Source organism: Entelurus aequoreus, linkage group LG06 (assembly GCF_033978785.1).
Source record: "Entelurus aequoreus isolate RoL-2023_Sb linkage group LG06, RoL_Eaeq_v1.1, whole genome shotgun sequence".
NCBI classification, from domain to species: Eukaryota; Metazoa; Chordata; class Actinopteri; order Syngnathiformes; family Syngnathidae; genus Entelurus; species Entelurus aequoreus.
In genome coordinates, this window is record NC_084736.1 from 56,292,902 (window position 1) to 56,307,893 (window position 14,992).

The 14,992-nt window shown below is 39.5% G+C and overlaps 1 protein-coding gene across 2 annotated transcripts in view; it reads left to right on the top strand.

Moving 5' to 3' along the window:
* The window catches only part of LOC133652360 (tight junction protein ZO-2-like), a 191,157-nt gene that overhangs the window by 149,941 nt on the left and 26,224 nt on the right, over window positions 1–14,992 (top strand). For both annotated transcript variants that reach the window (XM_062051028.1, XM_062051027.1), the window contains 3 exons: window positions 2,004–2,223; window positions 9,969–10,153; window positions 14,414–14,509. In XM_062051028.1, the coding sequence (XP_061907012.1) occupies window positions 2,004–2,223; window positions 9,969–10,153; window positions 14,414–14,509 (501 nt within the window). The remainder of the gene's footprint in view (window positions 1–2,003; window positions 2,224–9,968; window positions 10,154–14,413; window positions 14,510–14,992) is intronic.

A 14,992-nucleotide genomic window follows, 5' to 3' on the forward strand; every position in this document is an offset into this window, starting at 1 on the left:
TACTAAATAAAACACTGATGTATACAAGTCATTAAAGAATACAAATAATAAATAATGATGAATAAAACACTGATTTATACAAGTCATTAAAGAATACAAATATCAAATAATAATAAATAAAACACAGATGTATACAAGTCTTTACAGAATACAAAAAATAAATAAAACACTGATGTATACAATTGATTAAAGAATACAAATAATAATTTACCATTTGAAAGTGTTGATTAGTAAATATTAACTTGAAAGAAAAGTCTTATTGTATTCACTACACCAATTATACTTTGTTTACTGCAGAATGTTTGTGATGACAAGCAAAAAAAAACAAAATAACTTTAAGAGGCAAAAAGGTAGTTCTCTTTACCCCCACAAAACGTACCAAAAAAAGAAGTAAAACCGTGGCCCTAAAACCAGGTACGGACCGTAGCATGGGTTACCTGTACTGTTGCACTTAGTAAACACAAATATAGATATGAACATAATGTTAGCATATATGACCTCCATCAAACATGATGGAAATGTTTGTTACAAGATACTGCAGTAGTTAAAATTAGGGATATACTCGGTACAATCCTGGACGGGACAATCCGCTTTAATAATAAAAATAAAAAAATTGTGATATTAATCGAGATCGGATGATATGAAAAAAATCAATTGCGACCATTTTTTTTGCCGTATCGCCCAGCCTGAGTACAAACACGTTGTAGGACTCAACAAAAGACAAGACTGGCACATTCAATGTAATGGCAAAGACTACTTCCTGACTAGGACTACCGTAATTTCCGGACTATAAGCCGCTACTTTTTCCCCTCGTTCTGGTCCCTGCGGCTTATACAAGGGTGCGGCTTATTTACGGCCTGTTCTTCTCCGACACCGACGAAGAGGATTTCGGTGGTTTTAGTACGCAGGAGGAAGACGATGACACAATGATTAAAGACTGACTTTTCATATACCGGTAGGCTGGTTATTTTGATAACGTACAGGTGAGCACTTTGTATTACTTTGCACCGTTGTATTATTTGTACTCTGCACGAATGCTGTTCGCCATGTCAAAGATGTGAAAGTTTGATTGAATGATTGAAAGATTTATTGTTAATAAATGGGACGCTTTGCGTTCCCAAACAGTCATCTCTGTCCCGACAATCCCCTCCGTGGTAGCAGGAACCCCTATATACTACGCTAATTACACATCAAAACCCTGCGGCTTATAGTCGGGTGCGGCTTATATATGGAGCAATCTGTATGTTCCCCTAAATTTAGCTGGTGCGGCTTATAGTCAGGTGCGGCTTATAGTCCGGAAATTACGGTAACTGAAAAGAATGAATCAAAGCAAACCTTGTCTTCAGTTTTGTTGGCTTTATTTTCAGGTGGTGCTGCAACTTCCCCACTCTTTTCTTGTGTAGGTTTAACACATTCAACTGTAGTGCTCCATAGTCTATACACTACTGCCACCTAACACCTTGGAGGTATAACTGCACTATATAATACTTGCAAATGATACTTTGAAGTGTAAGAAATTAAATATAACAACTGGACAGCACAGTTATTATTATCTCAATTTTAAATTAAACTATTAACATTTATTACCATGTAAACGCACAAAAGTATTGAAAATTGCTACCATTACTGGTATCGATATACAGATACCTAGAATTGCTGAACCCGCATATACAGTAAGTGAGGATCTGCTTCCTACTTACAAATTATATGATAATCTGGAATGATGTCCTCCAGAAAAATAAATATTCCATATTTACACATTACTGAACTACGGTACTGACTAAAAGACCTTTTTTCTGTTGTAACTTTGAAATTATTCTATTAATACGTACTGATGACCTGACACTGCTGTGTCCATCCAGAAAAATGTTGATTAGCAAATTGTCATAATTTTTTCCACTTTTTCTAAAAGATAAAATTTAAAAAAGCCATTTCAAATGTGTGTCTATTAACAAACCTTTTTGACCTTTGGTTTATTGTTTCATGTTTTCCTTTCCCTCCAGTGTATAATGACATATTGGTGTCAGGACGTGGAGACTCCTTCTTCATCAGGACGCACTTTGACTTTGAAAAAGAGATTCCTCAGAGCCTGTCTTTTGGCCGGGGGGGTATCTTCAAGGTGGTGGACACGCTGTATGATGGCAAGCTTGGCAACTGGCTGGCAGTTCGTGTTGGCAAGGATAAACAGCTGCTGGAGAAGGGAATTATTCCCAACAAGAGCAGGTAGGTTCTGCACTTTTAGTTATGCCTTCAATGGGAAAAATTGTTTTTGATTGTAGTTATACAGTCGATTGGTCGCTAAGGATGACACTTTGAAAAAAGTCAGAAGACATCTCAAACTCATTTGATGTACATTTGTTGAAACACTACTCCCGTTCTGACACGACATTCAGTAGTAGTAAGTCTAAATGTAGCGTTAAGATTTTTTTTATACCAATATTGATAATCCTTATAGATTCCTGTATTCATTGGTACTCTAATCGGTACTACATGTACCGTAAATTCCAGGCTATAGAGTGCATTGGTATTTAAACTGCACCCACCAAATTTGAGAAGAAATCAATATTTTTACATATATTAGCCGCACCGGACCATGAACCGCAGATGTATACCGGTACAAAGATTTTGTAAATGTTTATTTACATACCTTAAGTGTTTCCAAACAGTGCCTGCCACACAGTAGTAAAACGGATGATCAAACAAAACAGAAGTCATCGTCATGGACCCACTCGCTGTGAAAGCTAGCTCTCCAATCAGCGGAACAGACTCAATAGGTCCACAGTGACATTTTGGTGAATTTATGAAACTGAAACAATACAAACAGAATGCCATTGTAAGTTATTAATACTAGCAGACAGCTTCATTACATTACGATAGCACGTACAAATATGCATGAAAACACTCTAGCAGACATCACACATGAAACGGTTTAGTAAGTACAAATAGTTTAAGTTATATTGTAAAACGTACAAATGTTGCTTCGAGTGTTGAAGAATCCTTTCGAGCAGAAACACTATGGACGGTTTTACTTCCGGTAAACAGGAAGTACATTTTCAACCGGCAGCAACACCTGCAGTGAGCGAACTCGTCGAAAAGATGGCGCCATAGCACAAACAATAACACACTCATTCAGTGTCTCTGCCTGCATATATTAAAACTGTTTGTTCAATACAAAACATTATGCTTATTAGCGAAGAAAAATCCATAAATTAGCCGCACTGTTTTATAAGCCACAGGGTTCAAAGCGTAGGAAAAAAGTAGCGGCTTATAGTCCGGAATATTTGGTAATTGGTGTAAATAAATATGTGATGAAATGCATTTTTATGAGCACAAGAGGTTGTACACCAGCAACATCATGTGACATCTCACAGCAGGGAAGTCCTTTATCGACATCTGCTTTTAAGTCGTAAACAAGTCAACTATGTTTGCAGTGCAATGCAGTTGTTGTGTCATCTTCTTGTAAACCACACATCCATCACTGTGTTTCTGGAAATAATATTATTTATTATTATTTTTCAGACTTTTTAAATGGTATATCATATCAAATATAGCATATACATTAATTAGAATTTTGCATTTAAGCAAGGTGTGTTTTGATTAAATGAGGTCAGACGGCGACCAGAGACCTGTCAGTGGATGCCCTTTTGCTTCAGAGCAACTTTATGGATTATTATATTACTTCAATGTTTCACTTTTTTAAGTGGATGTGGATTACTGGATTGCTAGGAGGACAAATACAGCATGCTGAATTCTCTCTCGACCATCGATACTACGTTCACACTGCCTGCAGGGAATAATGCCAAACTCCGATTTTTGTGTTAAATCCGACCTTTTTATGTCGTTCACATTATCAAAAACATATGTGACTTGTATGTATGTCGAATGTGAAGGCAATATGAAGTGACATGCATGTGCAAAAAACATGACATCAGTTCCAAAATGGCACCAGTGAAATTCCAAATAAATGCTGACTCTGACGATATTGTACAAGTAACGTCTTGTGAGTAATGTAGCGTCTAGACTAGGGTTGGGTATCGTTTGAATTCGAACGATTCCGATACTGATTCCGGTTATTTGTTTCGATTCCGATTCTTTTAAGAGGCAGGGTCAAAAAAAAGTTTAGGATATTTTAAATGAGCTAGCTAACCTACAGTCTTTCTGAATGAAATAGTCTGACATTCTCCATCAATTTTAATTCTATTAACTTTTTATGAACTTTACTATAAATTCCTCACAGGGCTGTTTTCAACTAGAATATAAATATAAAATCTATGAACTTTAATATAAATATTATAAATTATGAATACATTTTCCCAGGGGTACACTTTCCTCAAGAGAGCTTTATTTTTGAAAACCTCATGAAAACACATTTACACACAAGTGTATGATGCTGCAGGAAACCTCATGAAAACACATTTACACACACAAGTGTATGATGCTGCAGGTACTTAAACATGTTACCGTGCTCCCACTGATGGGCTAACCTGGTGCAGAAAAGCAAATAAACAATAAGAAACAACTTGCAAAACCCAGTCCAGATTAGCAGCAGGTACAGTATAAAATCAGAGACAGTTCTTGTTTAGGAAAATGACCATATCCGCCTTCTCAGGCAGGATGCGTGAGCGTTCTGGACAGATAGTGTCTCCTGCTGTGGAAAATACACGTTCGCTGGGTGTGGAAGAAGCTTGAACGCATAAATAGGAGAAAGCGCGATCTGACAGCAAAGGATAAGTCTTTTGTTGGTTCCACCGGACCACCACCATGTAGCAGGGTCGTCAGACATAAGTATCGGTGGAACGTCCTGGTACATCTGCAGCTCTCTCTCCACTCGTTTCTTGATGGACATGGAGGTCTGTTATTTCGCGGTTATTTCTTTTTTTTTTTGTAAAGTAAAGCCACACTTTCGACCGCCGACGCCCGCTATCCATGCTTGAGCTTGACTGACTCGCTCGGCTATGCTAACACTTCCGGCGGTGGGCGCTTCTTTGTTGGTGCTCAGCGGCTTCTTCTTCCAGTTCGGCGGACATATTTTTTCCGGTCGGCGGACTGGGTATCGAAAATAGGAATCGAAATTTAAACTTTTGAACGATACCGGGAGAATCTGAAAGTTAGTCCCGGTTCCAATCGATACTCGATACCCAACCCTAGTCTAGACAGGGATGGCTTCACTTTTCATTTTGACTCCTACTAATACCAACTCAGTCAAAACGGCACCCAAATCGCTCCTTTGGAAAAGGAAATAAGGCTGAAACGACGCGTCGACGTCATCGGTTACGTAAAATAGCGTCGACGCTTCGCATATTTACGTCACACTACCGTCATGGCGGAGCGCAAAGCAGACGGTGCGAGCGAGGGGGAAAAAGCACGCCAAAAGTCGTCAAAAGTGTGGGAGTATTTCAATACACGGCCTAATAATGTTGTTGTATGCACACTGTGTCGAGCGGAAATGGCCTATCATAGCAGCACAACGGCTATCAACGAACATTTGAAAAGAAAACCATCAACTAGTCAATCGTCCGCGTGAGCATACGTTGTCATCATTACACAAAAACATGAATGTGTCATTTGTATCTGCTAGGGGTGTAACGGTACGTGTTTTGTATTGAACCGTTTCGGTACGGGGGTGTACCGAACGAGTTTCTAAGCTAAAGCTAAAGTCTTAACCAGCTGCTTTGCTCCTTCTGCCTCTGTCTCAGCACGCAGCATTGTCCCACCCACACAACCATCTGATTGGTACACAGAAAGCGCTAACAGCCAATCAGCAGTGCGTATTCAGAGCGTTAACAGCCAATCAGCAGTGCGCATTCAGAGCACATGTAGTCAGCGCTTCAGCGTCGAGCAGTAGTGATGGGATCGGCAGTTCTTTTGACTGTACTGAATCACTAGAATCAGTTCCTTAAATTGATTCGTTCAAAAAATTAGTTCACCGAACCCCCCACTGTACTACGCGCACCCCCGCGCCCCGCCCCGCCCCCCCCCCCCCCCCCCAAAAAAAAATAGGGGGGGGGGGGGGGTGCGTAGTACAGTACAGTGCAGACATTCGCGGGAGAAGCAGCAAATAGGGTGAACGCGAGTCCCTACACAGTAGTGATGGGATCGGCAGTTCTTTTGACTGTACTGAATCACTAGAATCAGTGACTGACACAGCGCCACAGTCAGCACAGTTCAGTATGTGAATCTGAATCACTTCTGCAGCAGCAGTTCTGTGTGCAGGTCAGCGAATCATGAGTCAGTCCGTAACAGCTTCCCCAGCGGCAGATCTCGGTGTGTGTCAGTTCGCGAACGACAAGCCCTCAGCACCCAATGAACGACGCGCACAGTGACTGAACCAGAGCCTCAATGTGACGTCCTCCTCCCCCCCGACACAGTCAGTTCTCTGTGTCAGTAGGTTCGCGAGTCCTGATTCTGAATGAGTGAGTGAGTGCAGCGCAAACCTGAATCACGTCCTCAGCGACAATAAATAAAGAAAATAACTACCTTCAAAATAGAACAAATAAATTAAGAGCCAGAAATGCCAACATAAAAACTAAATGTTCTGTAGCCTACGTTTAAAAATATAACAAAGAAAATATCAACTTAAATGTGCAAACAAAAAGAAAATAAATAGGCTACCTTAAATAAAACAAAACAAATATTAAACCAAGTGTCAGAAATGCCAACATTAAAACTAAAATTTCTGTAGCTTACATTTAAAAATATAAAAATGGAAATATCAACTTAAATATGCAATAAAAAATAAAATAAATAGCTTAAATAATACAAAAATCAACAACAGTTGCAGTAGAAGGGATAATAATAATAATAATATGAATCAGAATTGATCGCCAAGGAGAAATTTATTTTTGTTACAATAACTTTGTAAATAATAGCCTTTGTATGTGTACATACAATAGTTATTATTTTTATTTTAAATCTTCTCAAAACAGCCTGCCCTACACTTTACCCCCCGCCCCTCCCCCTCGCGTCGCTGCTGCTCAGCCTTGCCCTGCCTGCACTGAGTTTCTTTCTGTCTCCTCTACTCTCATAACTTTATGTGTTGAGATAATGGGGATGGGGCGCGTGTGTGTGTTTGTTTTCATGTGGCTTAAGTCAACATTAGCCGTTAGCTTGGAGAATGAATGGAGAACGGATGCCAATGGCATGAAACATATCCCCGCGACGGGAGGAGAATCACTCGCAGCATTGGGGCAAGCAGAGCAGAGAGCGAGAGCGTTGTCGTTCACTGAGTGATTCATGTCGTTAATCCGCGGTGAACGAATCGTTCGCTCAGTCCCTCCCCCCGCCCTCTCATTGGCTGCGTCGTTCGCCGACGTCGAGGGTTCAGTGAGTCACAGAATGCGCCAGTTCCACTCATACCGGCATGGTCGCGGCGGAGCTCAACTGAACTGAGAAAGGAACGAATCAGTTCATGAAGTGATTCGGTTCAGTACGTTCACTCAAAAGATGTTTGTTTGTTCGAACGAATCGTTCGCGAACGACACAACACTATCGAGCAGATAGGTGTTTAGCAGGTGAGCATCAGGCAGCGGACTCTCCCCAAATGATAATAAACACCTCCCAGTCAACTACGAGTAACATCACTATGAGCCCGTTGACCTTCTAGAAACTTAAACTGCAGCTCAGCTCACTCGCAGTCCTGGCTTGAGGTGAAGGCTAATTACCACTCAGTTCCAGCCACATCGACCCCTTCTGAGCGCCTATTTTCAGCTGCTGGGAATATTGTAAACAAGAAAAGAAGCAGCCTCACCCCAGAGCATGTAGACATGCTAACCTTTCTTCATTACAACTGTTAGTCACTCACTGGAATGAGTAGAATTGGTTATTGTGTACTGTGTTGGACAGGATGTTTATTTTGCACATTTTAAAAGCAATACTTAATGTTTACAGTGCTCCAGAATATTTAGATTGGCACTTTTTTGTATTGGATGTTTATCTTTATTTTTGCACATTTTATAGCAAAATAAGCAATACTTTTACTTTTGAAATGCTTATACTATTGCAGAATATTAAGATTTGTACTGGATGTTTACTTTTATATTTGCACATTAAAAAGCAAATACGCTACTTTTAATTTTGTTAAATGTTAAAAGTTTTAAATGTTTACATTATTACAGAATATTTTGTCATGTTGTTGTCAATGTTGACTGAGTGGCCATACTTCTTTTTTTTTTGAAAAAACTGGCCTACATTTATTTTTTCATCTTCGTTTTAAATTTAAAAAAAAATCGGTAAAAGGAAAAATAATCTATAGATTAATCGAAAAAAAATAGTCTATAGTTCAACCGATTATTGAAAAAATAATCTATAGATTAATCGGTAGAAAAATAATCGTTAGTTGCAGCCTTAAAAGGAAAACATGCACATTTTTGTAAAAAACAAAACAAAACAATGGATTTTAATTTTTATTGAATTCCTGACTAGTTATGGGTACCATTGACATTTGAACTGATGTGGTATCAAATGCCGGTACCTGGGAATCGGTACCAGTACTCAACAGAATCAAATTTACCCCTGAGAATTTAAGTGTGATTTTTTTTTTTAATTTAAACTGCCATTGCTCAAAAAATAATAATGAAAAAAAACCAATGTTGTTATGAATTTTTGACCAATTACTTCACATCAAATATTCCACTTTATTTTTCAAATTTTTTAGGGAAAAATGTTGCATGTTTTGTGTTTTTGCCATAAAAACAGCATTTTCTGTTAGAAAAAGGGCATAAAACATTTTAAAAAATAGATTTTATATCAACATATATCAACAGCTATTTTACGGTAAGTTGATCTCGAGATTTAAAAATACATATATGACTCTTTTTTAACATTGTTATGACTGAGACCCTTCTGGTTTCCCTCGACCAAACCTGAGGGGAGCCCTAAAAGTTAAAAAAGATCTATTGTATATATTGTAATGATTTTGAAAATGACAAATATCAAAATGCTTTGATTTTTTTTCAGTGTGCGGCCCTCAGTGGGAAAAGTTAGGACACCCAAATAATTTGCTTTAGAAAATGTTGACTCTGGTTAAATAAAGTTCTTGGCAAATTGCCAGGAGTGACACCGACTAGAATTGTTTATTTCCGTGAGCAGCGTGTGTGCAGTTCAGGGACCAATTGTTCACATTAGAAATCACTTTTTTTTGTAATGTGATTAAACCATAAATCGTAATGAGCCATCATAGCCTAGAGTTTGAACTTATGATTAAAAAAAAAATGCAACAGATGGTTGCCATCTTGCACAGATGTGAATCTGGCCTATTCGCCTGTCCTTTCCTAAGCACAACAATAGAATGACCCATGTCTCAGTATTTCTTCTAAGGTCTACGTTTCCTTCCTGTCTCAGTCTTTCTTCTAGGTCTGCGTTTCTTTCCTGTCTCAGTATTTCTTCTAAGGTCTACGTTTCCTTCCTGTCTCAGTATTTCTTCTAAGGTCTGCGTTTCTTTCCTGTCTCAGTATTTCTTCTAAGGTCTACGTTTCCTTCCTGTCTCAGTATTTCTTCTAAGGTCTACGTTTCCTTCCTGTCTCAGTATTTCTTCTAAGGTCTACATTTCCTTCCTGTCTCAGTATTTCTTCTAAGGTCTACGTTTCCTTCCTGTCTCAGTATGTCTTCTAAGGTCTATGTTTCCTTCCTGTCTCAGTATTTCTTCTAAGGTCTACGTTCCTTCCTGTCTTAGTATTTTTTCTAAGGTGTACACGTTTCCTTCCTGTGTCAGTATTTCTTCTAAGGTCTACGTTTGCTTCCTGTCTCAGTATGTCTTCTAAGGTCTTAATTTCCTTCCTGTCTCAGTATTTCTTCTAAGGTCTACGTTTCCTTCCTGTCTCAGTATTTCTTCTAAGGTCTACGTTTGCTTCCTGTCTCAGTATTTCTTCTAAGGTCTACGTTTGCTTCCTGTCTCAGTATTTATTCTAAGGTCTACGTTTGCTTCCTGTCTCAGTATTTCTTCTAAGGTGTACACGTTTCCTTCCTGTCAGAGCGGAACAGATGGCCAGTGTTCAGAGTTCCCAAAAGGTCATTGGTGGCGATCGAGCGGATTTTTGGCGGTTGCGAGGCCAGCGTTCTTTAAAGCGGAAAGACCTGCGGAAGAACTGCGAATATGTTGCCTCACAGACTCTGGCAACACGCTTTCCATCGTATGAACGTGTGGTCCTCCGAGAGGGTGAGTAGAAATCCAAACATTACACATCTGCTGGTGGTCATAGGCGGGGGGCATGAACTTGACGTCAAGTCATCATGAAATAGTCAAATAAACATTATCCATATATGTTTTAAAGACACTCTTCTTCTTCATTATTAAGATAAACATGTCATCTTTTTCTCATTACATGATGCCTTTCACTCGATCTATTTTTGATATATTTTTTTTAAGGGCCATAAAAAACACTCACGTTTAGTGGGTGGCCCGCGCATCATCATTTGGGCAGCCCACATGACCAAAACCAGTGCAATTTTTTTTGTCATGCCACCCTCCACCCCTCTTTAAGATTGAGTTTTTGTCATGCCTACCCCCACCCCCTCTTTAAGATGGAGTTTTTGTTATGCCCTCCCTTCTTTAAGATGTAGTTTTTGTCATGCTCCCGCTGGATTGAAATATACTTGAGAAGCGAATAATGTTTATTCATCTACAAAACCAGTGAAGTTGGCACGTTGTGTAAAACGTAAATAAAAACAGAATACAATGATTTGCAATTACTTTTCATCCTATATTCAATTGAATAGACTGCAAAGACAAGATACTTAACCTTCGAACTGGAAAACGTTATTTTTTGCAAATATTAGCTCATTTGAAATTTGATGCCTGCAACATGTTTCAAAAATGCTTGCACAATTGGCAAAAAAGACTGAGAAAGTTGCGGAATGCTCTTTAAACACTTATTTGGGTATAAAAGCAGCTTCCATGAAATGCTCAGTCAATCACAAAAAAGGATGGGGCGAGGGTCACCACTTTGTGAACAAATGCGTGAGCAAATTGTTTAAGAATAACATTTCTCAACCAGCTATTGCAAGGAATTTAGGTATTTCACCATCTACGGTCCTTAATATCATCAAATGGTTCAGAGAATCTGGAGAAATCATTGCACGTAAGCAGCAAGGCTGAAAACCAACATTGAATGCCCGTGACCTTCGATCCCTCAAGGGCTCAGGAACACTTCAGAAAACCACTGTCAGTAACTACAGTTCGTCGCTACATCTGTAAGTGCAAGTTAGAACTCTACTATGCAAAGCCAAAGCCATTTATCAACAACACCCAGAAACGCCGCCAGCTTCGCTGGGCCCAAGCTCATCTAAGATGGACTAATGCAAAGTGGAAAAGTGTTCTGTGGTCTGACGTCGTGTCCTCCGGAACAAAGAGGAAAAGAATCATCCGGATTGTTATAGGCACAAAGCTCAAAAGCCAGCATCTGTGATGGTCTGGGGGTGTATTAGTGCCCAAGGCATGGGTAACTTACACATCTGTGAAAGCACCATTAATGCTGAAAGGTACATACAGGTTTTGGAGCAACATATGTTGCCATCCAAACAACGTTATCATGGACGCCCCTGCTTATTTCAGCAAGACAATGCCAAGCCAGCGTGGCTTCATAGTAAAAGAGTGCGGGTACTAGACTGGCCTGCCTGTAGTCCAGACCTGTCTCCCATTTTTTTTTGATTGATTGAAAGTGTGAGGTGCATTATGAAGCCTAAAATACCACAACGGAGACCCCGGACTGTTGAACCTAACAACTTAAAGGCCTACTGAAATGAATTTTTTTTATTTAAACTGGGATAGCAGATCCATTTTATGTGTCATACTTGATCATTTCGCGATATTGCCATATTTTTGCTGAAAGGATTTAGTATAGAACAACGACGATAAAGTTCGCAACTTTTGGTCTCTGATTAAAAAAAGCCTTGCCCCTACCGGAAGTAGCGTGACGACACCGGGGGAAGGACTGCTCATATTTTCCTATTGTTTACACCAGCAGCGAGAGAGATTCGGACCGAGAAAGCGACGATTACCCCATTAATTTGAGCGAGGATGAAAGATTCGTGGATGAGGAACGTGAAAGTGAAGGACTAGCGTGCAGTGCAGAACATATCTTTTTTCGCTCTGACCGTAACTTAGGTACAAGGGTTCATTGGATTCCACACTCTCTCCTTTTTCTATTGTGGATCACGGATTTGTATTTTAAACCACCTCGGATACTATATCCTCTTGAAAATGAGAGTCGAGAACGCGAAATGGACATTCACAGTGACTTTTATCTCCACGACAATACATCGATGAAGCTCTTTAGCTACTGAGCTAACGTGATAGCATCGGGCTTTACTGCATATAGAAACAAAACAAATAAGTCCCTGATTGGAAGGATAGACAGAAGATCAACAATACTACCAAACTCTGGACATGTAAATAAACGGTTAATGCTTTCCAGCTTGGCGAAGCTTAATAATGCTGTTGCTAACGACGCCATTGAAGCTAACTTAGCTACGGAACCTCGACAGAGCTATGCTAAAAACATTAGCTCTGCACCTACGCCAGCTCTCATCTGCTCATCACGACCCGTGCTCACCTGCGTTCCAGCGATCGACAGTACGACGAAGGACTTCACCCGATCACCGATGCGGTTGGCGGCCCGGAGACGGAGGAAGTCAAGGTGAGGTCGTTCGGCTAGCGCGTCTGCTATCCTCAAAGTGCTCCTGGTTGTGTTGCTGTAGTCCGCCGCTAATACACCGATCGCACCTACAGCTTTCTTCTTTGCAGTCTCCATTGTTCATTAAACAAATTGCAAAAGATTCACCAACACAGATGTCCAGAATACTATGGAATTTTGAAATGAAAACAGAGCTTTTTGTATTGAATTCAATGAGCTCCGAATACTTCCACTTCCACTGTTGACGTCACGCGCAAACGTCATCATATCGAAACGTTTTCAGCCGGATGTTTGCCGGGAAATTTAAAATTGCACTTTATAAGTTAACCCGGCCGTATTGGCATGTGTTGCAATGTTAAGATTTCATCATTGATATATAAACTATCAGACTGCGTGGTCGGTAGTAGTGGGTTTCAGTAGGCCTTTAAGCTGTACATCAAGCAAGAATGGGAAAGAATTCCACCTGAAAAGCTTCAAAAATTGGTCTCCTCAGTTCCCAAACGTTTACTGAGTGTTGTTAAAAGGAAAGGCCATGTGATGCAATGTGTTGCTGCCATTAAATTCTAAGTTAATGATTATTTGTAAAAAAAAAAATTCTCAGTTCGAACATTAAATATCTTGTCTTCGCAGTCTATTGAATATAAGTTGAAAAGGATTTGCAAATCATTGTATTCTGTTTTTATTTACGAATTACACAACGTGCCAACTTCACTGGTTTTGGGTTTTGTATGTGTACAAACTGTGACTGAGTTGCTGGCACCAGCACCTACATGCCACCTAGCTGAAGACTTTCTGTAATTTTTTTAACAATCGTTAGCATTCTAATATTAGCATGCTAGCTTTTTTGCTACTTTTGCAGGTATACCTCAGCGCCAAATATTTTGTTACTTGCCAAATGATACCTGTTAGCATGATAACATTAGTTTGCTTGCTTTTTTTAGCTAATTTTGTAGGTATGCTGTACACCTCAGTCATATTTTGTTAGCATTCTAATATTAGCAGGTATACACCGCAGCGTCAAATATTTTGTTACTTGACGAATAATACCTGTAAGCATGCTAATGTTAGTCTGCTAGCTTTTTTTCTTAGCTAATTTTGTAGGTAACACCTCATTCATATTTTGGTACTTGATGCATGCTAATGTTAGCAGGCTAGCATTTTAAACAAAATGTTCCAGTACACACCTGAGAGTTAAATATTTTTGGTACTTGTCGCATGTAACTGTTAGCATTTTAGCATGCTAACATTAGCATGCTAGATTTTTTTTTAGCTCATTTTACAGGTATATGCCTCAGTGTCATATATTTTGGTATATCACTAATGCTAACTATAAGCATATTATTATTAGTATGTTAGCATAGTACTGTTAGCATGCTAGCTTTTTTTTTTTAGCTCATTTTGCCCATATTTTTTGTTACTGCTCATATTTTTTGTAACTGTATGCATTTCAGTTTGGCTTTGGCTCTCCAGCATTCAGATTACAATTTTCCACCAAAATTGGATTTTCCAGTTCTTTTAAAAAAATCTATAAAATGTACTGGTTTTGAAGGTGAAAACTACCAAAATGGCCCTTGCATCCTTTGATTTGTCAGTCTGTGGCCTGTAGTGGAACATTTTGGGCACCCCTGATTTAGTGGAAGGTGAAAGAATCCTTTAATGCACAATTTCCTCATTACCTGGATTCATACGCATGCACAGATACACGTCTTGCTGTGAAGGCAAACCACAAATGTGTACCAATATTCATATATGTTAAGTGTACACTGTGTCTTGTGTCATTGTAGCTGGTTTCCGGCGTCCTGTGGTGCTGTTTGGTCCCATAGCTGATGCTGCCAATGACAAACTGGCATCTGAGATGCCCAACTTGTTTGTTATTGCTAGTGAGTATTTGTCTAAGCACCTTAAGAAACAACATTACACTCCCCAGTAGGGTTGTATGGTATACCGGTGCTAGTATAGTATTGCGGTACTAATGAATCAAAAACGGTACTATACTCTGTTTGAAAAGTACCGGTTCTCCATTTTATTTCATTTATTTATTTTTTTTACATGCATGACGGCGCGTCGTCACGACGTGACATTGCTGGTTTTACGAGCAGAGTTCGGCAGCGCACACACACAGAGTACTTACAAGCAGACAGTGTGTAGACAGAAAAGGGAGAACAGATGCATTTTGGTTTAAAAACTAAAGATAAAGATGAAGTTATAACACTGAAACGCCCTCAGGAAGAGGTGCTTTAACACTAGAAGTCCCAGCATTTTTCTGTCTACCTAGAAGACCCAGAGAGGGGTCATTTGGCCCGACGCTTTTCCCGAATACACTAATCACTCATTTTGTTATGGTAATGAGGCTGTTAGGGGCA